This window comes from Euprymna scolopes, chromosome 12 (assembly GCF_053919585.1).
Source record: "Euprymna scolopes isolate OS-2025 chromosome 12, ASM5391958v1, whole genome shotgun sequence".
NCBI lineage: Eukaryota > Metazoa > Mollusca > Cephalopoda > Sepiida > Sepiolidae > Euprymna > Euprymna scolopes.
This window is the reverse complement of record NC_136493.1, coordinates 89841322-89865700: the sequence shown is the minus strand read 5'-3', so window position 1 is coordinate 89865700 and position 24379 is coordinate 89841322. Positions and strand designations below refer to the sequence as shown.

The window sequence follows — 24379 nt, the reverse complement described above, 5'->3', positions numbered from 1 at the left end:
CAGCTCAGAGGCTTTATCTGTTGAAATATTGCAAAAATGTGCAGATTCAAGAAACGCATCTTCAGAAAAATCTGTTCCTGTTTTTACCATGTTAGCTATTCAAATCTTTTCCAGTTTCTACTTCTATATATATAAAGTAGTGGTGTTTGTGTATGTGTGTCTGTGTGTACCACTCTCCTACAGCCCACACCACTGGACCAATCATAACCAAACCTGGCATGATGATGGTCCCCCATTTAGGGATGATGCACACCATTTTTCAAGGTTAAGGTAAAAGATTAAGATCATATTTAGTGCAGCTCTTTATAAACTCCCCCAACTAGGAATGGTGCACACCAAGTTGGAGTTCGTCACCATCCTTGGGGCCACCACCATGGCACAGACCAATTCTTTGTGTATTTTAATCAGATCAACCTCCTCCGCTTTCATCCCCTCAACCAATTAAACAAATGTTAATTGTGTTTCTTTGTAATTGTTTCAATCTTTATGTGTAACAATATAAGTGTCAACTTTGATATAACCTATTTGCTTTAAAGTTTATAGTTGGATTTCAGTCACTTCAAAAGATAGTTAAAAAAAATTTAAACACCTTAATTCACTTACGGCAAATGTGCCTGCCAAGTGGGTACCTGAGCGTACAACAAAATCCCGTGCAAAGTGCGGATATCTTTGCTAGAACATTATAAAGTCTTAAATCTGATAAAATTCTGTTCCGCTTAATAGAATATAGATCCCCTATTATTTATCATTCTTAGCAGAACTTTATTTTTTAGGTGATTTCCCTGACTCATCGCCAGTGAGATTCCTTCTGGTGCCCACCCATTTAAGTGTTGCAGCTGTTTTCATTATGAATGCATGAAGCTGTTTTCAATCTCTCTAAATATTTTCACATTTTAAGCATTGTCTCTTAAGAATAGAAATAAACCGTATTAATATGATTTTTAGCATTTTTCTTGTACTTAGCATACTTTGTTTGCCTTTTCCTCATGTGTGAGCCTCCATTTTTTTTTAATCTCTATGGTAACATCGCATAATTAGTATCTTTCTAGCATTATTTCTCAACTCAATATCTTCTTTTCTGTAATGTTATTTATTAAGCTTTCTGCTCTCTTCAAGTTTTATTAAATTCTTCGTCTCTACTTATATTGCTTTTGTATTTACATAAAATTTTGCTTTTTTTTTTGATGGTAAATAAAACCTATGTAGAAAATCGACGCAAGAGTTTTGTGCACATTATCATGAAACATATGCACTCTGAAATTAGTAAAAATTCCATGAATGGAACATTTTCGTACGCTAATGCTCTCATCACTTTCAAGTTAACTGTAAGGATATATAAGGTCTATGTCAACTTGTCCACCAAGTTTCAGCCATGTATATCCAACAATCTTTGTTTTATTACTATTCAATGAAAAACACACCAATGCGCAACATTTGTCAATAACAAGACAGGAACAAGTCAAAGTTATTGACAAATTTTACACATTGTATCCAGATACTGACTTATTAAACAGCGATATAACCAAAAAAAAAAAAACTGTTGGCCATTCATGATTAAACTTGTGGATAAGTCAGACACAGATTAAAGTTTTTTTTAATAAATATGGTTGGATTGTAAAAAAGATTTTTAATTTAACAAATTCATGAGTGACACGTTTTTATTGAGGGGGAGAGGGCACCATGTATTAATTTTTTTTTTTGTGTTTCTTTATTATTAGAGCAAAATTCGAAACTCGAACTATTGCATTTCAAGTAAAACCGATTCCATAGAAATTTAAAAAATGTTTTTTCTACGTTATTAGAGAAAAATTTGAAAATTGAAATATTGAATTTTAAGTAAAACCAATGGTAATTGTCACGTCATGCTGCAGTAATGAAAAAGAAAATTAGCGAAAATGGAGTTTTGCTAAAAAATATAAACAGGAGAGTTCAAATCATAACAAGCAAGGTAATTATTTTCTGAAAGCTTAAAATCTTAGGCCAATTCAGCAAAACTCAATTTTCGCTTATTATCTTTGAAAACTGTTTTCATTAATAATTAATTTTCTCTCTTATTGTTTTCTGTAATTTTTTATATTTTCATTACTGATAATGATATGACAATCAAGTAAATATCATTGGTTTTACTTAAAATTCAATATTTTAATTTTCAAATTTTGCTTTAATAACGAAGAAGCACCATTTTTTTTTTTTTTTTTAAATTTTCATGGAAACAGATTTCCAAGTAAATTACTTATGACGATATCCTAACTCTGGAATTTCAATCATTGTAACAGTCATTCCCACATAAATTGTCAAGTCTGTGAAATGGTGAATTGATAAAAATTACATTGTTTTTTTTTTGTTTTGTTTTTAAGTAAAAAATTAAATAAAAAACATTTCTTACGTGTTTCTTGTGAAGAAGAAAACTTTCCGAATGGTAAATATAACAATTATCTGGATCTTCAACCCAAACCCAAAACGGTTCTCCTGTTTTCCCATGCATCTGAAATAAAAGAATAGCAAATTCAGGCAATTAAAAATTGTCCAAGTCACTAAGAAGATGTCATTCTAATCATTAGATCATTAGGAGGAGTCATGAAATCTGATAACAATCAAGTTTCCATGTGTAAATTTTATCAACCAAGCAAACCCTCACTTTGAAAAATAAAAGTTCTTGTTGTAAGTATTAGAGTCTTATTGTCAATTGAATTAACCTGCAGTAAAAAATACTTACAAGCATAAATAACATACAATGACTGACTAGACTAAGCCAAAGTACATAAATACATATTTACTACAATATCGACAAATGTGAATGAAAACAGCAACGCTACAATACAGAACAATACAACAAAGTGGTACTCACTTTCATGGTGGCTCTACTGTGAGTGAAAAGTAATATCGCTCATTCTAGAGTCTTACTCTGATTCAAGTAGGCATCGTTCCCATGAGGGGTAAAAACATCTATTCCCTCCTGGTGCCAGAACTCTCTCTATCCCTCAAGGGAAGTAACTCTCCGATCTACTCCGTAATCTGTGTTGTTTACCCTTATTCCCCTACATACTTATATAAAAGAAAGTGTTTATATATTGTTACTAGCAGGCTGCCTGGCATTGTCCAATCATAAAATACACTTAAATATATGTTAATTTATGCAAATTCTGTGATTGTTATTATTATAGAGCCAATTCTTTCTTGATTATCAATTGTATTATATTGTACCCAATATTTAGTAGTGACCTCCCGACATGGCGCAGTTGTAAAATATGTTCAAATATGCTTATATATTAATTCATGCAGATTTTGTATTTATTATTATATCCAATATATAGTAGTGATTTCAAAAGTTAAAAAATACATGACTTGGGTGTTATTAGTTAGAATTCAAATCCAAACATACAGTCTTATTTCTTACCATCAGTACTATGTCCTTACACATATATAAACTTAAAAAATAATGTTGTAAAATCTATAAATGTATATTTGTGCATGTGTAGAAGAGCATTTTTAAGCTGACTTACACCTGCCAAGTTTAATTTTTTTTTTTTTCAATTTTGACCCCTTACTGGCTAAAAACCAATTCAAATTTTTTCCACAGATCCAAACCCGTATATATATATATATATATATCATGTTTCAAATCTCTAAATAAAAAACTGACTGAGGAGTTTGGTAGAGACCGTTTCTCAGACAGACCTTTATCTGTCTCTCTCAATATATATATATATATATATATATATATATATATATATATATATATACATGATGGCAGCAAATTCGTTTTCGAACATTGCCATTACCTGCATATAGCACAAAAAAAAAAAAAAATGATATACAGAAACATGAAAACAAATATACATACATACATACATACATACATACACAGGGTGATTGAAAGTAAATTTCCTATTTTTAAAATACATATGATTTATTTTGAAATATAATTTATACAATTAATTAATATCAGAAGAATGTATAATGAATGAATTTTATTTAAAATTCAATGTAAGCACTTTCATTCGCCACCAGTTTTTCAAGTCGACCAAAAATTGTATCAACTGATTTCACAAGACACTCTTTCGGAATGATATTCATAACTTCTTGTATTTGCCCTTCAATTTCATTTAAATTTCTGGGTTTGGTTGAGTAGACTTACTCTTTCAGCCAACTCCAGAAAAAAAGTTGCAAGGTGTTAAGTCAGGATTTCCAGCCGGCCATTCATGTGAATCGCAATAACTCATCCATCTTCCAGGGAATTTGGCATTCAGTCATTCACAAATGACAATAGCAAAGTGTGGAAGTACCTTACTATGTTGAGAGATGAACTTTTGTCAATTAGTAATGCTTGGGACAATATTGAAGACTTTTGTACAAGATGGAGCTCCCAATTTTTAAAAACATTTCTAAGTCTGAAAAAAAGCATTGTCTCAAAATAATGACAGTTACTGCAGTTATGCTATCAACACACATATCAGCATCCAGTACTCAGTGCAGTTGCTGACTTCCAACAACCAAAGTCCACAAAGTTTATTATTTTGATAGATTAAAGTCACAAATTCAGGAAGAATTATTTTTCATTATGCCTACAGCAGCCATCTTGTTTGGGGTAGTTTAAAATGTCTGCGTGACAATTTTTATCTTTTACATATTAAAAATATTTTCCGTAAATGTAGTTGAAATTCTTTGAATTATTCAGATGACGTCTTGGTTGTAATTTTCACAACATTTCAACAGATGCAATCTCCAGCCTTCTTCAGGTGGTGCTTCTTTCCAAACTTGGAAACCTTTATATAAAATTGGGAAATCTATACAGAATTTGTAATTGGACCTTTTTTTTTATTATCCACAGGGAAAAATTGTTCTCATTCTGTCAACCATAAAATTTTTATTCTTAGTTATTATCACCTGTAGTAAGGATTGAACCTTTAACTTCCAGAAGACTGTCACTAGCAAAAAAAAAAAAAAAAAATAGTTGTTAATCAATACTATGTTATAGCATTATGACCATGTGGATAAAACAAATTTTTATAACCAGGGAGACGGGATGAGGAAAACGTAAATAAATGGAAAAAACTGACCTTGTCATCCCACTGGAAATCAGGAGTTATTGTCAACCTCACTCTGAGAACAGTTCGAGTGATTGGTTGGATTGTCGCCTCTAATTCCAAATGAGGAATCTGATGAACACATCTTTTAATAACAGAACCCATTTTAACATGATGAACCATATGACCTACAATTAGAGAAAAATAACAAAAAATACAATGAATTAACTTGGAAAAATAGAATTGTTAAATGTTGACATTTGATTCATACAAATGAGTCATTTGTACTTGTTGCACACACAAACATATAGTAGTATGATAATATATTTATGGCAATTAAGCTACACAGACGCATTCATGTTTCATCGCCACAAGGAATCATCATTAAGCACTTAACCTGATGATTCCCTTCAAGGAATGGAATATATGAATGCCATTGTGGCTTAATTGTCAAATATATTTTCATACTAAGCTCTACTTACGCATTGAGCACTAACTACTGAAAATCTATACATTATATATTCAGTTTAATCTATGCATTATATATTCAGTTTAACATGTTTTACAAAAAAGATTTGCCAAAATATACACAATATATTATATCACCATATATATATATATATGTATAAATATGAAATAAATATGTACACTCTGTGGTATTTATGGAAAAGAATCCCAGCAAAGTGCTCACTTATAAAGAAAACTCAATATAATAGTATAATATTTATTTTAAAATGTTAGAGAAAGTCAGAAAAACATTTGTACCATCGGTTTTAAATCCGATACAAGGGGACCAGTTTATAGTCTGTTATGTATTTTAGTCTAGTTTTAAACATGCAACATATATTAAAAAAAAAAAATTAAAACTTAATAGTATAAAGAAAAATAAAAAATATTTATTGTACATAAAAGATATGTACAAATGGTCTAAGGGAGATAAATAAGATCGTAATTCGGTCTTACGTTTACAAAAAAGACTGAGTTATTGAGCATTAATAACAATATTTCTTTGGTCAGAGAAAAGGTCAGAAAATTCTTATAATTATCAAATGTTCAGTTTTTCCTTGAGGGTGCTTGTAATTGATTCTTTTTATAAGATTCCTTCCAACCAGATATGGATTCCAGGAAATATTAGTTGGGGTTAATCTACCTGGAGTGGTGTAATGACTCACTAACTGACTAACTAGTTGATGCTATCAGCGTTCTTTATATAGTTTTGGTGAATGAAAGGTTCCAGAAACGCTCCAAATAGAACACCACAACTTAGAACATTCCAGAAGCTCTCGAAAAAGAACATTTTTACATTCCATTAGAACTCTCAAAAAGAACATTTTTTATGTTCTAATTTTAACGTAATGTTTTTAATAGTAATAATTATATATTATTAATATTATTATTATAAGAAATTGTAATATCTTAATACTTTTATTAGGAAAATGTCCTCCCATGACAGGTCGAAAAAAATATCAAATTCTCTTTATATTTATATGTTTCCACTGGAAATGGCGACTGCACATTTTGTATTGCAGATCACAATTATTATCATTTATGTGTCTATCTATTGTCTATCTTAGCCAATAAATTACTCAGCTGTGTTTCCTGGCAATTCTGTAAATGTGGAACTTCCAGTTTATGTTATTGCCAGTTCGGCAAAAAAAAAAAAATGTTATCTTTTGCTGAATTAAATTAACATTTGTTTTTAGTTGAATTCGAAAAACTGAAACTTTTCAAGGGGGATAACTCTTGAAATTTCCACTATTTTTCAAAATCAGTCAATTTTTTGTGTCCTTTTTTCTTTTTCACACATTTACACATAATACACAATGTAATCATTTGCTATCTATATGAATGTATTCATGTATACACATATCTATAGCATTTTGTTTTATCTTTAGAAATGTTGAAGATTTTGGTAGGAGAGAAATATTTTCTAAGAATCCATTCATAAATTTATAATTTTATTTTAAGAGTTTAATTATTTATAACTTTTTTTCTTGTAAAATTTAAGTTTTTTTTATTTATTTTATTATTTTAAGATTTCTTGGTTTTATTATTTATTAATTCATTTATAAAATATTATTTTATTCATTTATTCTCTAAGATATTTTATTTATTTAACGACTTTTTATTATTTATTTATTTAAAAAACATAGATAAATATACTTCATATGCACCCACATTTATATATTTTCATTAACTATCTACTTATGTATGCACAAATATAGACACCTGAATATATTTTTATACAAATATATTATTGTATATATGCAAGCCTATATCTAAAAAGTATTATCTATAAATTTAAAAGCGAAAATGTGTGTATGTATGTATGTCCGCTTTTTGTGTATGTCTGTAAAAGGCTTTTTTCCGGTCGGCTCACAACTTCTTAAAACTTTTTATATCACATATAAATCATAATATCTACGAGTTACAACGGAGGTCGCCGGTCTATTTAATTTGCTCGATTTTGGAAAGATAAATATTCAGCATTTTTCGCTCACCGCATGTGGATTAGGCTTTTTCGTATAATAAAGGCGACACTAATTCTGGCGGTATTTTTCCGGTCGTGATCGCTGGAAATGTCCGAAAGCAATCAGATTTGATCAATGTGGAAATATTTTCCTTATATCAGACAATTGCTATTCAATTCGGACAATCCCCTTGTTATGGGGAGCTGGTCCCCCCCCCCCCAACATCTTGGGAAAATAAAAATGAAAAAGCGTTCCCGCAGTAAATGAAATACTAACCCGCAGTCAAAGTTGACCTCATTAAGTCATTAAAATGTGCACCTGCCAATTCTAAATAGTTAAATAAATTCAAACATATTTCTGTTAGTATTTCGCGGTGCCCCAATGGTTAACATCACACTTTTTTTTTTTCACACTTTAATTTCCAACTTTGCCTCAAGGGTTCGGGTTCGATCCTCATACTTACCTACCAAAACTTTTTTTTTAATTTTACCCCCCCCCCCCCCTCAAAAATCAAATCCAATCCCATTTCCAACTGTTCAACACATCAGGTAAAACTGACACATTGCCTTTCTTCAGGTTTCTCTTGAGCTCAGCATGATTGATTCATTCTCATTCAAAAACTTCAGATCCACCTATAACTAGCCTTTTCCACTCGGGCTGGCATTTCGCTAGAGTTTCCCAGTTCTTGACAGGAATCTTGAAGGCTTTATGATCGTTTATCATGTAATCCTTGAAGCACCATTTTGGACCATGCTGAGAATATTTCCAAGTCTTACAGTAAAACAAATGCTTAGGCAGCCTCGTATCCTCCATCCTCTCGAAAGCTACTTACATTAACCATAAAAAAAAAAAACACATGCTGTGGATAGAAAGAGCAGAAAAGCAGAGCAAAAGTAAAACAAGTTTGAAGACTTGAACTTGTTTACTTGTGTCAGACTGTACAAGTTAACTGCTGGCCTGAAAAGTCACCTTCAAGCTCACAGATGTGGTTTGGGTGTCAATGATGATTCACCCAGCAACTGTGATGAGGATGGTCATGAGTACTGAGATGGCTAGCATCTGTTAAGAAGAAGCAATTGCCATATATATATACATATATATATATATATATATATATATATATATATATATCAAGGCGCTATGGACAAATTTATCTTTAGTTGACCTTTGACAACTAAATATTTTCGATTACTAGACAAATAGAAAAGTTACTAACCAAACTCACATGATTTTTAGAATATGACGTCTTCATTCTGTGACGAGTATGTACATCATAAATATTTTTCTGTATTTTTTTTTTTTTAATGAGTGTTATTCTAAATATACAACAAATTTTATGTTGATACTTGAATGTATAAACATTCTAATTTCTTCAGATATTTTTTATACAGCCTTCATTAAAAAAAAAAGCGCATATTGTTCTATTAAACTTTTATTGTTTAAATAATTTAACTTGGTTCATTTTATTTAAAAAAAAAAGTTGAAAAGATATTTTTCACTCAGCATGGAAGATTGTTGGTGAAAGGAATACAATCGCCAAAAGATGAGCGTTTCATTATTTCTAGTCACCACTTTGAAAATCACTTGCAAATGCGACTGTTTCACTTGCAATGTAGAGCCCTGTACATTATATATATACGCACACACACTAAATGTGAGTTGATCAACACTTGTTTTTCTAAGACTTTTCTAGATAAAAATAATTGCTGATTAATTTATAGATGAGTACCTTCAGTCCTCACTCCCATAAGATACTTTTTTATTTTTAGGTGATTAAATATTGGCAAAAAAACATTTTTTTCACAATTTAGAGTGGGGGGGGGGGATTAGTTTTTATATGAATTTAATGTAAAGCCAAATTTAAAAAAAAGGCCAAATACAATTGTTAAAGCTAAACTGCTTAAAAAAAGACCAATCATCAAAATTTAGTTTTAAAAAAGCTCAATTTGACTGATAGTTTAGAAATCTATTTTCATTAATGATTAATTTTCTACTTTATCGGAAGTTTTGGATATGTAACTCATTTTGACATGACAAAAGTAGATACCATTGGATTTAAATAAAATTCAATATTTTTATTTTCGCTATATTAATGAAGAATCTTTTTTTTTAATATTTAGGAGGAAAATACTAAGGAATTAGTGAACACGTTCAATTCTCAATAGGAAAAATGTATGTATGTTGTATGAAAGATTATTTACAAAAATTTTAAACAAAAACTGCACTTCTTTAAAGGAAGCTGATTAGTTATAAAATATAAATTTGTTATATATATTAATAGTTGTTTAGCTCGGCTTTGCTCGGGCCCTATGTACTGTTTATAACTTTATATGCATATATATATGTATATTAAAAAGTTTGACTCATTAAGGTAACCTACATCCAAAATTTCAAGTGTTTAGCCCTAAAATTGTCAGAGGAGTTTGGTAGAGTCTGCAAAGGTCAACTCTTTCAACTTTGATCGCTTGGCAGCTAAATTTTTGCCCAAAAACTGATTAAAAAGCTTGTTGCATGTCTGAATACCCTTTATGTAAAATTTCAAATGTTTAGACCCAAAATTGATTGAATAGTTTGCTAGAGACCGTAAAGGTCAAATCTTTTGAACTTTGACAGCCAAATTTTTGGCTAAAAATGGATTAAAAAGCTTGTCCTATGTCTGAATACACTTTATGTAAAATTTCAAATGTTTAGACCAAAAATTGACTGAGTAATTTGTGAGAGACTGCAGAGGTCGAATTTTAAAAAACTTTGACCCCAATTTTGACCCCTTAACATTTATTGTTTTGGGCTCAAATCAAAAAAGTTTGATCCATGTCCAAGTAACCTACGTCTAAAATTTCAAGTGTTCAAACCCAAAATTGGCGGAGGAGTTTGGTAGAGTTTTCAAAGGTCAAATCGTAACTTTAACCCCTTGACAGCCAAATTTCTGGGCGAAAAACAATTAAAAAGATTTTCCCAAATCTCAATATGCCTTATGTCAAATCTCGAGTCTGTAGACTGAAAATTGACAGAGTAGTTTAGTAGGGAAATGTACACACACACAGAATTGCACTTTTATAGATATATATAGATTAAATGTTGACGAACACCAATTTTGGGATTTTCAAATATTTACGGAAAACCATTTGGGAATTTTGCAAAAATTTACAGAAAATTTTGGAATTTGAAAATATTTACAAAAAAATCACTTCTGAATTTTCAAATATTTATGAAAAACCATAATTGGAATTTTGAAATATTTATGGAATACCACTTCTGGAATTTTGAAATATTTATGGAAAACCATTTTCAGAATTTTGAAATATTTATGAAAACCATTCTTGGAATTTCCAAATATTTATGAAAAATCACTTTTGGAATTTCCAAATATCTTATGAACTCAAATTTAAAAAATTATGTAAATAATTAAATATTTAAAGGATATTACTCTTGGCATTTCCAAATATTTATGAAAAACAACATTTAAAATTTGCAAATATTTATGGAAAATCATTTTTGGAATTTGTGAACTCTAATTATTTACATTACTATTTCCCTCATCACGCCTTTTGATTTACCCGTCCTCAATCGCCTAAACATTCACATATAACGTGTGCACGGTGACAAGATAATGAATATCAGAATTTGAGTAGCGTACATCCATATTCAGCCATTTTAGAAGTTCTCAACAGACTTACCGATTTCCTGGGCAGGCATTTCTCTCATTTTTTCGATGGTGAGGTTGGCCTTTTCTATTTTATGTAATATCTCATATGACAATGTATGCTGAAACTGTCGGAGAGGATTTTCAAATTCCCATTGCCTTTTATCCACTGTTTTGCTGAGAGACAGCAATCGGCTTGCCATTATCGGCCAACCCTTCCGCAAAGCAATTTGAAAGAGGGCACGAACGATTCTGGCTGCATTCTATTTTAAAAAAAAAAAAAAAAAGGAAAAATCAAACAAACTTTGTTTTATATACTTGAGGTACAACTATAAAACGTTTATAACTTTTTTTTTTTTTAAATAAATAGAATCATCATGTACTGTTAACATGCACTAGGTTGCAGGTTTTAGTCGTGCAGACAGACATTGCAGGTGATAACTGCTGGAGGTGGGGGGAATTGCCTGGGCATAAAAAAATTTGTTACAACAGATGTGGGAGTGAGGGTGGAGGTGAAGTAAAAAAAAATTGTGATAATGGGGTGGGGGAGAGAGCAGGGTTGCCTGGTTGTAAAACAAAAAAAAAATAAAATAAAATAAAAGGACTTTTGTGCCATCAGCTAGAAGCGAAACCAAAAGTAAAATTTTATAAGCAAAAAAAAAAAAAAAATTTTTTTTAAATGACGCATGCCGGGTGTGACCTCGCATAACTGAAATTAGTATCGATGGGCCCACAAGAACGCAGATGCTATAATATTGCAAATTTAGCTACTTAAAATGAAAGACTGTATCGACGATTTGCGCATGCGCGGTTTGTAAAACATGTCGAAAGCAAGGTTTTTTAATATTTTTTGCCCGAGAGATCGCTCTTTCTAATAATGCTACATTGGTGCTTGTATGATGCGCATGACAGAAGTTTTTAGCAGACATACAAACACACACACGTTTGAGATTTATTTAATAGATAAAATAAGTACTTCATTAAACAGGGCATTATGCTGTGATCAACCTATTTGAGAAATGTTCAAGATTTGAATGAATACTGTCTAACCGTTATCTCCAGTAGATATCTTGAGTAATCAGCTTCTGGGTGGTCTAATGGTAACCACTGACAAAAGTCAGAATCTAGTATTTCCGGCCAGGGATGAAAAGGAGAATGAGAAGCAATGAGAATCAACCCTCTGTGTTGGACGTTCAAGGAAGTAGTTAGGTTTTCAGAGGGCTTGAGGCCAGTTTGGTCAATGTGCTTCTCCAAGCAAGATGGGCATTTGGTGTTCTCAACTAAAAGATTGTGTTGATTGAACTTTTATTCTGGCTTGATCTGGCAAAATCTCATTTTGCAATTAACCTTAAAATTGTTTTTAAAACTGGAGTTGTGATTTTTGTTTGGTAGGAAAATTCCTGCTGCAATACTGACTGGACCGAATGATGCCTTTGGACTGACACAACAAGTAGGACGATCATAGCCTGTGCAGTGGATGCACGCATGCATGCGCATACAGCTACAACTCATCAAAACTGGATGCATAGTACGTAGGTAAATGTACAATTGTTAAAGAAATGAACAGCATATGCACCATGATATACATGTGTGTAGAAAAGGCGGGGTGGGGGAGGCATCAGGTTTAGTTTGGGGAAAATTCTTAATAGAAAGATATTGGAGAAACAGATACCAATAAAATCATGAATGCTGCTCAACAAAGATGTAGTAGCAATAGTCTAGGAGAGACGGCACCTGTAACTGCGACAAAGACGGTGTTATAACTGTGGTCGTGATGGGTAGAAAAGAGACAAAGGTGGTGGGATCAGCTACTATCCATTATGGTCATTGTTAGTAGGAAAAGCATTTCAGATGGGATGTAGTTGGGAACGTGCTTCTGAAATATGATGAATAAAGTATGAGAGTGAAAATAAAGGGGGGGGGTACTATTGCTTTAGATAGTTTGGTTGCAATATAATTAAGTGGAGGGAGATGATAATCATTTGGAATAATTCAAATGATACATACCTGCACAACATAAGCCTGGTCTGATATGAGAGAGAAATTATCCAAACAGGCATGAGAGACATAAGACTGTAGAAGAATATTCACTTTACCGGGAGGATTCTCCAACCCCAAAGAGGCTGGCATCACACAATCTTCATGGTGCAGTTTTTCAAGTTCATCAAGCTCTTCACGACGAACCTGGTCAAAGGAAAGTGACAAAAATTCAATATTAAACAAAATTTTTATCATGTTACATGAACAAATTATTTCGATATCAGGAGGTACGTATTATCGAAATGTAATTAATTTCAAGGAGCTGTACACGATTGTAATGGCTACACGTAAGATTCAAGTTGTTTTTTTTTTATTATCACATAAACGACAATGCTCACAAATTTATAGCAGAGAAGAATACAATACAAAAAAAAAAAGAAGCAATCATTTAAATAACAATTTTTATGTTATGAGATGCATACATGATCCATTGAATCACAACCGTTAGCATTATTCTGCTTTGACTTCATTCATAAAATATCATAAATTGTGACATAGCTTAAGACATAGGAGAGAACTTGAATGCCTACTAGACACTATTCTCGAGTGTCTAAGGTCTCTCTGTACAGGGGTTTGTCAGAACAATGTGGCATGAGGACACTTTTTCCATAGAAGTAAACCCTGACCAAATATTCAAAATCACATAGTATTCGCAGCCCAAATAAGATCTCCTCACTACGGCTACCCCACAGCTTTTCCGAGGAATGGTGCACCTTCTCCAAGTGATATTACCTCAAGTAATAGAACGAAGCTGGATACTCCACCAGACTAGATAAATTCTTGTCCTGGAATCCAGTAAGACCAAGAGACCAATATGAAAGATATACTACACCGTATAAAAATGATTAATTGGGGAGAGGAAAATTATGTTCTCAATTTCTTTACTAACTCAGTGCTTGAGAAATAAAGAACTTTAATGGAACATTCGAATATCTATGTATCTCATATAGACTTCAAGTGTTAGCCCCTGGTTGTGGGCTCCTTGATTTCTGAGAACTTCGACTGAAGTAAAATAAAACAATTTGCATAACTCTTATTATATCCCCAACCAACTTCACTGCAAAGAAAGAGAGAGAAAACATTTTGATCAACACTGGTTTGACCTTGACCTTAGCAACAAATTGGCTCTAAACAAATGTTGCAACAAGAAAACTTTTTAAACAAACTTTGTATTGATATATATATATATATATATATATATATATATATATATATATATATATATATATATTGCCGTTATTTTTGCTTGATCTGTGTTAGTTAATAGACTTTCTTGTGTGTGGCATTTTTGGTTAGGTGGCAGAATGCTCACCTCGCATACAAGAGGTTCGGGTTTCGAATCTCGAGTTCGGATATGTCTAACTCATGAGGCCGAAACTCGAGTCCTGGACTTCCGGTTTGTTGGCTGCCATGGCTCTTGTAAGCTGCGACATGATTTGGCTGTGGAAATAATTATATAATCTTTCATATTTTGAAAATTCTATTTCTAATTGCTCGCTAGGTTAGCATGCTGGATGGCATCATCCTAGTGAGTATAAAATTCCTACTTGTGAGACATCAGCTTGGTTGGATAACTACATCCCTTATTTGAAACAGAGTAGGTCGATTCCATAGTTGGATTCCGCCGTGGTTTGCCACACACAAGAAAGTTTATTAACTAACACAGATCAACTGTGTTAGTTAATAGACTTTCTTGTGTGTGGCGTGTTTGCTCAGGTGGCAGAGTGCTCGCCTTGCATGCAAGAGGCTCGGGTTTTGAATGTCTAACTGATGAGTTCGAATGAGGGCAAAACTCGAGTTTTGGACTTCCGATTTGTTGGCTGTCATGGCTCTTGTGAGTTGCAATGTGATTTGGTTACGGAAATAATTATATATATATATATATAAATTTTGGAAATAACAACAAGTTATATTATTTACTCGAGAAAGATTGATTTTTTGTAGAGTGTGTTTATATATTTAGATAATTTTTGTGGGAAATAGGATTTTCCCTACATTAAAAACCGATGTAAGAATTAAGAATTCAGAATGCTGATCTTTCCTGTCAGCAATCAGTTAAGGAGAAATTCTTCTGGACTGAGACAATTTCATGCATAATAAAATCACAAATATAAACAAGTATAAACAAGCGAGATTTGAAAAATATTTTTTATAAATTTTTGTAAAGTGTTGCATCACAACATACACATCTTTTTTATAACTTTATTTTCTTTTTCTAACTTATTTTTTTTTATAACATTTTTTTTTTAACTTATTTTTTTTTGTAACTTATTTTTATAGAAAAAACTTTGCTATTTGCTTACCTCATCACAAAACATGAAAAGTTATAAAAACATTTCTAAATAAAATCATGTATTTTATTACTGATTATTATCAGAATACTGATCTTTCCTGTCAGTGATCAATGAAGGAAAAATCCTTCCAGACCGAGGCAATGTGATCAAAATGACATAATCTCTATATAAATAAAATGAACTCATTTTTCCCCTCCGAGTTTGACCTTAATAGGATTGAAAATCTAGACATTTTATGCAAATGTACAAACTGCATCGCGATATCTGAGGTATGTTATAGGTGTATTACCTATCCACTACTTCGTTGAACTGAGCTTCCTATATTTTATCTGGTGAGAGTTCACTACCAAAACTGGTTACGATCAATGGAAGTAGTAAATTCTTCTCTCTCTAATAAATTCATACTTCTACCGCCACCGATTTACACTGTCCATGACTGTTCACAGGAGACAATTACGGGTGAACACCAGGTTAGGTTTTCATAAAAACTGGACTGCAATTTAGGTGAAACGCACCAAGCTTACTTTTACGTTGGTTAAAAATAAAAACAAATCAAGAAACTTTACATTTTCTTTCATTAAAATATAAATTACAATACTTCAATTCCGTTTTATTTTGTGTTCTTCGGCAATTATAACAGCGTTTCTTTTGCTTTTTTTTATTGTATTTTTGGGGGGTTTTTCATGTACCTTTTGTCTATTTTTCGTTTTCCCGATATTTTCATTTCTCAAATATATTTATTCTCTCTTTCTGTGTTTCCTCTTTTTTCGACAAGTTTAACATTGTTTCCTTTTTATTTTTATTTACTTTTATTTATTTTTTTTTTTAGCCTTCCTCTGTTTCTTTCCATTTTGTTTATTTATTTATTCTCTTTTTCCATTTTACATCTTCCCTCGGCAAGTTTAACATCGTTTCTTTCTTTGTAAAACAGCCGGATTTTTTTTTACACTAAAAACAACCAGAAATTACAAGGATTCTTTTCTTCTTCTTTGTTCGCTGTCTTTCCAATCTTTTCTTTTTTTTTTTTTTTTTTAGTAAACATATCATACATCACGTCCGTTACATTTCACTTTGTTCAATGCCTTTCTCTCTATTTTCATTGCTTATTTCTTTTTTTTTTGTTTTATCCATTGTTCGGTATTTTCCTTAGAGGCGGCACTAGGAACCCCCCTTCCCCCCCCATTCTTCTTACTTTTTCTTCTTCTTTTTCTGGGGTTGGAAACGTCCGTCTCACGTTCATATATAACAAAATATTTTTTGGGTAGATTTTGGGGTGCTACAACCGCGGTGATGGGGATTCTTCCATTACACCAAATCGAGCCACAGCAACGCGTGCCAGGGTACAGCTACTAATCAATAAAATGTGTAATTTTATGTAGAAATGCTGTTATGTTTATTTTATATAAAAAAAAAAGCTTTGCTATTTACTTGCCTTTCCACAAGGACAAAGTAAAGCACAAGTATAAACAATACAAAGAACAAAACATACTTAAACAGATATCACACAACTGCGGATTGATTTAATAATTCCAGTGCTCTAAATTCTCAATTCTTACATTGGTTTTTAATGCTGGGAAAATCCTGTTCCCCAAAAAATATTTTGGAAAAAATTATCTAAATATATGGTGCTTTTTTTTTTTTTTTTTTTTTTTTTTACAAAGGAATCACCACATTATCAAGGCCCAGAGGCCACTCAAGGATAAGGGTTAAAGAGTGTACAGTAGAAATTGGACAATATAGTAATCATTAGTAATGAAAATTTGGTAAATTTGATAACTTATATGGAACGGCTCATCAAGAACTTATTTACTTTAGACTTGAACACAACCATATTGTAGTCAGCCGGAAAGCAGGAAAACGGAAGACAATTCCACAGGCATGCAGTTCTAAGAAAGAAGCTTTGTTCATGGAATCTACGTTTAGGTTTAGGCACAGATAAAGAGTGGGGGGAATTATTGATAGTGTTTACAGCTAGACGAGTGTTTCTTGTGAAAGTTTGGCGAGGGGGGACCATAGATTTAAGCTCAGTCGAACACTTTCCATGAAAATAACGATACATCAGAGACAAACTCGCAACATCTCTTCTGTGAGATAGAGGTTGCAAGGAGGAGAAAAGGACATCTCCTTACTGATCCGCACTATTTTTTAAATTGTATTTCCAAGTTTAATCAAAGTTTTATGATATGTTTTTTTATTCAATTGTAAGGTTAAAGTACAGAATACATACAAAACACCCTCCCCTCCCCATGTTAAGAATGGCTTTTAACATTATTTCAGCACGGATCAATAAGTGCATGAGTACCAAATATATAAACACATTCTACAAAAAAAAACAAAAAAAAAACATCTTGTCATGAATTTTTACAATTATTAAAAAAAAAAAAATATCCAAAGTTTGGTTTAAAATGTTTTATTAGCGCAAGATTTGTTTACAGAGCCAATGTGTGTGTGAAGGTCAAGGTCAAAACCCGTATCAACTGAAATCTTTTCCTTTCTTCACAGTGAAGTCGGTTGGGGTCTTTATTGCCTACTTTGTTCAAAGAGACTTATTATTTTGCCACATAATTTACATGTTCGGTGAGTAGACACCCATATGTAAACTAGATGACAACACTGAAAAAAGAGTTGGCCAAAAATGTAGTGAGACAACAACTATGGAAGGCAGTAATTACTGGGAATACAGTTAAAAGACTCAAAATTCCTATCCCATCACAGTGAATCACCTAAAGAAGGTGGGATGAGTTGGCTGAAACAACAACCATGAAGGTGAAGACAACAGTCCGCAAAAGAATGAACACACAAAGTTAAAGATATTGGTCATGTTAGTATTTTTGAAAATACTTTTTTTTAGTTATTTGAATTGTAGTTTCTTTGGCTTTGTTGACAATCATGACAGTCTATTAGTATTTAATTGTATATCGTACTTGGAATGGGATACACATTAGAAATTCTTCATTTCTTTTAAAATATTTACAAGTAACACGTGTATGTCCAGGTTAGTACCAGCTCTTCTCTCTTTGTCTTTTTGTAACTTTCGTACTTGCCAATAGTTGGTTTAATATTTGGAAAGTCTTTTTTTTTTCTTATTTACCTCAACAAGGCACAATGCCACTTAGATGTAAAAAAAAAAAAAAAAAAAAAAACCTACTATTTTGAACCATATCTACAGGAACACTATGTAGGGAGTTGAGCAGCGAGGTCTCTTCACATTACATTTAAAATTCTGCATGTCAGAACAGTCAGGGAAGCAGGGAACCAAGGGAATTCCAAAGTCTAGCAATCTGAGGGGAGAAACTACTAGAGTAGAAAGCTTTCTAGAACGTAGGGAATTATCTGTACAGTGGAAGGGTGATGTTTTGCTGCTTGTCAGGTTAGTCAGCGGTATTAAAAAAAATTTTTTTTATTACATTTTCACCCCAAACAAGGCACATTGCCACTGATGTAGGGGGCTACTATCAGGGACATAATCTACAGAGGTACTATGTAGGGAGTTGGGCAGTAAGGTGTCAGTTCACGTTACACTTGAACTTCTGCATGTCAGTACAGTAGGGGAAGCAGGGACCCAGAAGGGAATTCCAAATTCTAGCGGTTCTGGGGAAGAAACTACTGGAGTAGAAGGCTCTCTTACATCTAGGGATCTCTACTCTGAAGAGGTGGGATTTAGCTGCTTGTCGGGGGTATTTACATTGAGGAGGTACAAGTGCTTGCAGTTCGTCAGAGCATTCACCGTTAAAGTACTTGTAAAACAAGCAGAGGGATGCAATATTTTGTCAATGGGACAGAGGCTGAAGTTTAGATGACAGTTCAGGTTGGCGACTCTCTTTTGAACCTTTTCTAGGAGCGAGAGACTAGTAGCAGATGCACTAGCCCAAATATGACAATAATACTCCATACATGCACGAATGATGGCCTTGTAGAGATACAGGATACTTCCGGGCGTTATAGTAGCTTTCTAGCACGGTAGAGAGAACCTACCTTCTGCGCAGTGGTCGTGGCAATACTCTCAATGTAACTGTTCCAACTCATGTTTCCTGTGAATGTTAGGCCGAGGAGTTTAAAAGATGTATTTTCAGATAAAGAGTCTTTGGCCATTGCTATTGGTGGTAGAGAAGGTTTATATTGAAGCGACAGAAATGCTAGGAGTTTGTTAGAGCACATTGTTGCTTTGGCATTCATTTGCAAATTGTTGCTTTTGCATTCATTTGCAACTTGTTGCCATTATTTTTATGGTCTTCTTTATAGTAACTTGGAGATGAGTTTATAGAATATTTTTTGTTGGAATTATGTTCAGTCATTTTCTGCTTTATCAGCTTTTCCATTTCAAAATCAAGCCCCAAATTCAAACACAGACAATGAGTTGACAATCACAGCCTGCGTCAATTAACGCACATAAACACATGTTCACAATAATATTGATGCAGTTTATTCTTACAACTTCTCCTTGCATCAGTTCTATTTCTAACTTGACTAATTCGTTCAAAATGTTGATTCATGAAAGAAATACCTGCTATGGAATTGCTAGGAGTTTTAGTTGTGAGTATAGATGGGTCAGCTCTTGCGTCAACTCCATAATGCATCTGGATACTACAGGTACTTGGAAGCGTGGTAGACTGAGGAAGACTTAATTTTACAAGGTGGAACGACAACACCACAGTTTTATTTTAAAAACTTTTATTGAAAATAATCGATTCAGGTAGCTTGATTATGTAGTAGAGCTGACATCTATTTAACGTAGCCGCCTTCAGCCTCAATCACTGCCTCGATAAGGGTCTGGAACTGGGAGCATGCCTTTTCCACAAGCATTAATGGGGGCTCAGCAAATACTCAGTGGATGGCAGCGATGAGGCTGGCTTTGGTATTGTGGGAGGTCATGTTGGTGATGTTCTCAACGTATGACCAAACGAAGTGGTCTAGCAGGTTCCGTGAGAGAAGGGTACAAAGTTGTAGCACTCCTTCTGAAGCCAGGCCTTGGTCTCTTTGGACTTGTGGGGTGGCACCTGTTGCAATACCCAGGGTCTGCCAGCGGCCACCTGATTGCACCAGGGGATCACCACACTCTTCAGCACATCCAGGAAAACTTTGGTGTCAACTTCGAAGATGTGAGGTGGCATGATGTGGCCCTCACTTGAAATCACACCAAGGACCATAACTGTGGCCAGAAACTTTGTTGAGCTAGCCTTCAAGCGTTGAACCGTCTGGATTTGCATTTTGAGAGTGATGGCAATGGTCCTGTTGTCGTAACTTGGATTGGTAGAGAGCAGGAGTTGTACAGCAGTGCATCTCCGATCTCGCTTGTTGAACATTATATTACTTTCAGACATGATAGAAGGCTCCTATCATTCTTAGAATTTGTACACAACTGGCCAACTAGTAGATGGTCTGAAACAAAAAAAAACAAAAAAACAAGAAAAAACTGGTTTTCATCAAATGGAAATGGAATCATGTTGTCTTTTCTAGGGCGACAATTTTATCGTTCTGCCCTGTAGTGTCTAAGCAAGGAGAGTAGAAAGTGGATACCCTTATTTTGTTCTTTAGTGCTCACATTTCATGAACAATGTTTCTGACAAAGAGGGAAGAATTGCTGTTTTCTGGGTCAAAATCTATTCCATCTAACAATTATCATTGGAAAGTTTTTGACCTTGGAATAATATTTTTTATTTTAGCTGCTTACATCAAATGGCTTAATGCCTTGTCTGGTGCAATTTCCATAAATTGTCTTCTTTTAAATACGATTGCATGCAACTTGATGTAAGTTAACCCTTTAGATCGGACTTCATGGCCAACAGACACAAAATGCTATCTGGTGTTGCTACTCCAGAGTCTGGAACACTCGTGGCCCCTAAATGCCAAAACTGGACAAAGATGAAAATGAAAATAAAAAGATGGCAAAGATGCAACTCATCATAGATTTACCTTGATTTGATCAAATTCTTGAGCCTGAGAAACCATATTTAACACTTGGGCTTCATTTATTTGAGGTTTGAACAATTCATTTACAACCTAAAAGTAAAAATAACAAAACAATTGAATACAGCAGAAAATAGAATAGCTTTTTTGTTTTTTTACATTTACAACCAATATTCTCTCCTTTCACTATTAATGCTCAGATCCTACTTTCCTTTTCAAGATCCCTCCCTCCTTCGTTTTAATAAGCTTCTAGGACTGACTCTCATCAGACCTGTTACTAAGATCTCTGGTTGGATTATTCTACTGCTCTAGAAGTATCTCACAACTGATGCACTCTTCTACTTGTATTGAAGCAACTGTACTCCTGTGGCAACAGGACTTCTAAGATAGAGTACTGTTGACATATCTGGGCAAGTACTGCTCAGAACACTCTCCCCTGCCTTGACAAAGTACAGAATTGACTTTGAAATTTAGTGTGTGTTTGGGGAGAGGGGGAATGTCCTCTTTTCTTCCCTACTGCCTATTTATCAACGAAGAAACGTTACTAGTCTCTCTCTACTCTATTTTTCATTTTCGATGGTAGGTGCTCGATTGAGCTTCAATATCCAGTTCCCCCCTATAAAACATTCACAGCAAAAACTCATCTAGCTACAACCAGTGTCAATAATTATCCTTTCTTCACACTGAGTACCTTCAGCTAAAAGGAACTTTCATGAATAGACATTCTTTGCAAGAAAAGTCCATTTATGAAATGCAATACCATGAGGCTGCTTCCCAGTTAACTACAACATAATTGATTTCAAGTTCAATTTTAACATTCTTGTTGAGCCATCCTTTAAATAATCAAATTCTGCTCAGATCTAACCATTGTCTTCAATCCTTTATTGTCCTCGAGTGGCTTTTGGGTCATGGTGAGCGAGGACTTATTAATAAAAAAAAGAAACAAAGATTTGCTTGCCAATCTGATTTTAGATTGAAAGGTTGCACTTCCCAAAGCTCAGACAAATTTAAAAAAAGCATACTAGCAACGATAGAGTGGATAGAGTACTTAATAAAATTTAGTCATAAAAGTTATTCTTCTGAAGGTTCAATTCTCAATGTAGCTGATCCAAAAATACAATTGCGAGTTACTTGGGACTTCTACCCAGTCATGACTAACAGAATGAGAACATACTACCTCCATGGATTAAATAAAGGATTCTGTTTGAAATTTAGTGCAAATTCTAGAGTTCTACAGAAAGATTTGCGAGTTCAACAAGATACACCTAAAGAAAGTCGGAGGTTACATCAACCAAAACGTTGCGCAAATAGCACTAGAGATGAGAAGAGTAGTCCAAAGAATCCAAATAATATGAATACTGGCAAGTATTCACCAAGATACTCGCTACAAAAAGACCAACCATATTTAGTACAGCACTTATTGGACAACCGAAAATCTATTCTGACCTTTGACAAGGATTATTTAAAAACTATTAAGATTACCCTTCTTCTGTTTGTGTCAGTGTTTTGGGTGCAATTGAAAAAAAAAAGTAAATAAAAATATAAGCTAGTTTTGTATAAACAAAAAGAATTAGTTTCTGTCCCCGTGTTTCTCAAAACAGAACCTTTTGACATTGCTAAAACATTTTTTTTTCTAATTATTTTGATGTTATTTGCTTGAAAAGATGCCAGGTGAAAAAAAAAGTTATTCCAGAATACAAGTGTCACAAGTTAAGTAACCAAAACCAGTCAAGATATCCACAGGAGATCAATCAATACAAAATTTAGTTAATGAGAAACTCACAGGATACATTAAATACTGCAGATAAAGATAAGCCCAATGACTAACAGATTATGCTAAACAGAATTTTACTAATTTGGTAAGTTACAAAATTATAACAATTAAATCTTTTAATTATAATTATGTCTTGGAAAAAATGAAAAAAATGTTGTTAAATAATAATGCTTATGCAAATGGGCATAAAAATGTCCATATAGATAAACATTTTGAAATTTTTATAAATACTTTTGATCAAAGATTTTTTTACTATCATAATCAAAAGATCAATATAATTAATTTCAAATAAAGCTACTCTTATTAAAAATTAAGACCATCCAATGGTGATAATACTGTGCATGTTTTAATACTGTAATAAAAAAATATACTTAATATGAAAAGAATCGGCAATTATTTCTATAAAAAGGCAAAACAGCTTACTTCAATTGTTGCATGTTTGATATAAAAATGACTCGCTATCCGTCCAAGGTCTGTGGAAGAAAATCCTTCAGTTGGTTCATTGAATCGAATCATATGCGTTTTATCAAGTCGTCGTCCAGCATCAAATATTAATTTTTTCCGATGAACGTACAAGTTGGCGTCTTCCTGAATTCAAAAAGAAAAGATTTTTGATCTGTACAAGTATATATATATATACATATATATATAATAAATGCATGCAAAATAAGAGAAAGTATTTTAAGTGAAACAACATTTTTAAATCAAAATGAATAAAATTTTTGACAAATGCAAAATAAAAACAAAGTACTTTTGTAGAGAACGACCATTAAGACGAGACACACAAAAGAGTGACACCGTCGTCTGATTAGTAGTATATATAGAGCACACACGCACGCACCGGTAGAAGAACGACGACTACGACGATAGTCGACTCGGAAACCTTACATGGCGCTACGAACAGGATTTATTTTTCAACATAATTTCTTTTGCACGATTTTTGGAGTATAATGGCGTCAGGACAACACGAGGACGGCCAATACATGCAGTTGATTCAACAACTAATAAATCTGCAAAGAGAAAACAATGAGCTTCGCGGAGGGAGTGCCTCGAGTCGGTCTAACACCAAGAAACCAGACCGGCCACGTATCGAACATGGATTCACCGACGCGAACTGGGCGCTTTTCATCGACTCGTGGGCCCGATACAAACAAATGTGCGGCCTTACCGATCCCGTGGAAATCCGCAATGAACTAAGGACAGCCTGCTCAAATGAGGTAAAT

The 24379-nt window shown here is 33.2% G+C and overlaps 1 protein-coding gene across 2 annotated transcripts in view; it reads right to left on the bottom strand.

Annotated features, from left to right (window-relative positions):
* Positions 1 to 24379, bottom strand: part of LOC145291416 (activating signal cointegrator 1 complex subunit 3-like) — a 958449-nt gene that overhangs the window by 837741 nt on the left and 96329 nt on the right. The window contains exons 18-23 of one of the 2 annotated variants that reach the window (XM_080137231.1): positions 23580 to 23740; positions 21389 to 21475; positions 13149 to 13325; positions 11176 to 11404; positions 5061 to 5215; positions 2387 to 2485 (exon numbers count right to left, since the gene is read on the bottom strand). In XM_080137231.1, coding sequence (XP_079993357.1) covers positions 2387 to 2485; positions 5061 to 5215; positions 11176 to 11404; positions 13149 to 13325; positions 21389 to 21475; positions 23580 to 23740 — 908 coding nt within the window. Of the gene's footprint in view, positions 1 to 2386; positions 2486 to 5060; positions 5216 to 11175; positions 11405 to 13148; positions 13326 to 21388; positions 21476 to 23579; positions 23745 to 24379 lie in introns of both variants that reach the window. The other variant, XM_080137232.1, reaches the window with a different exon arrangement.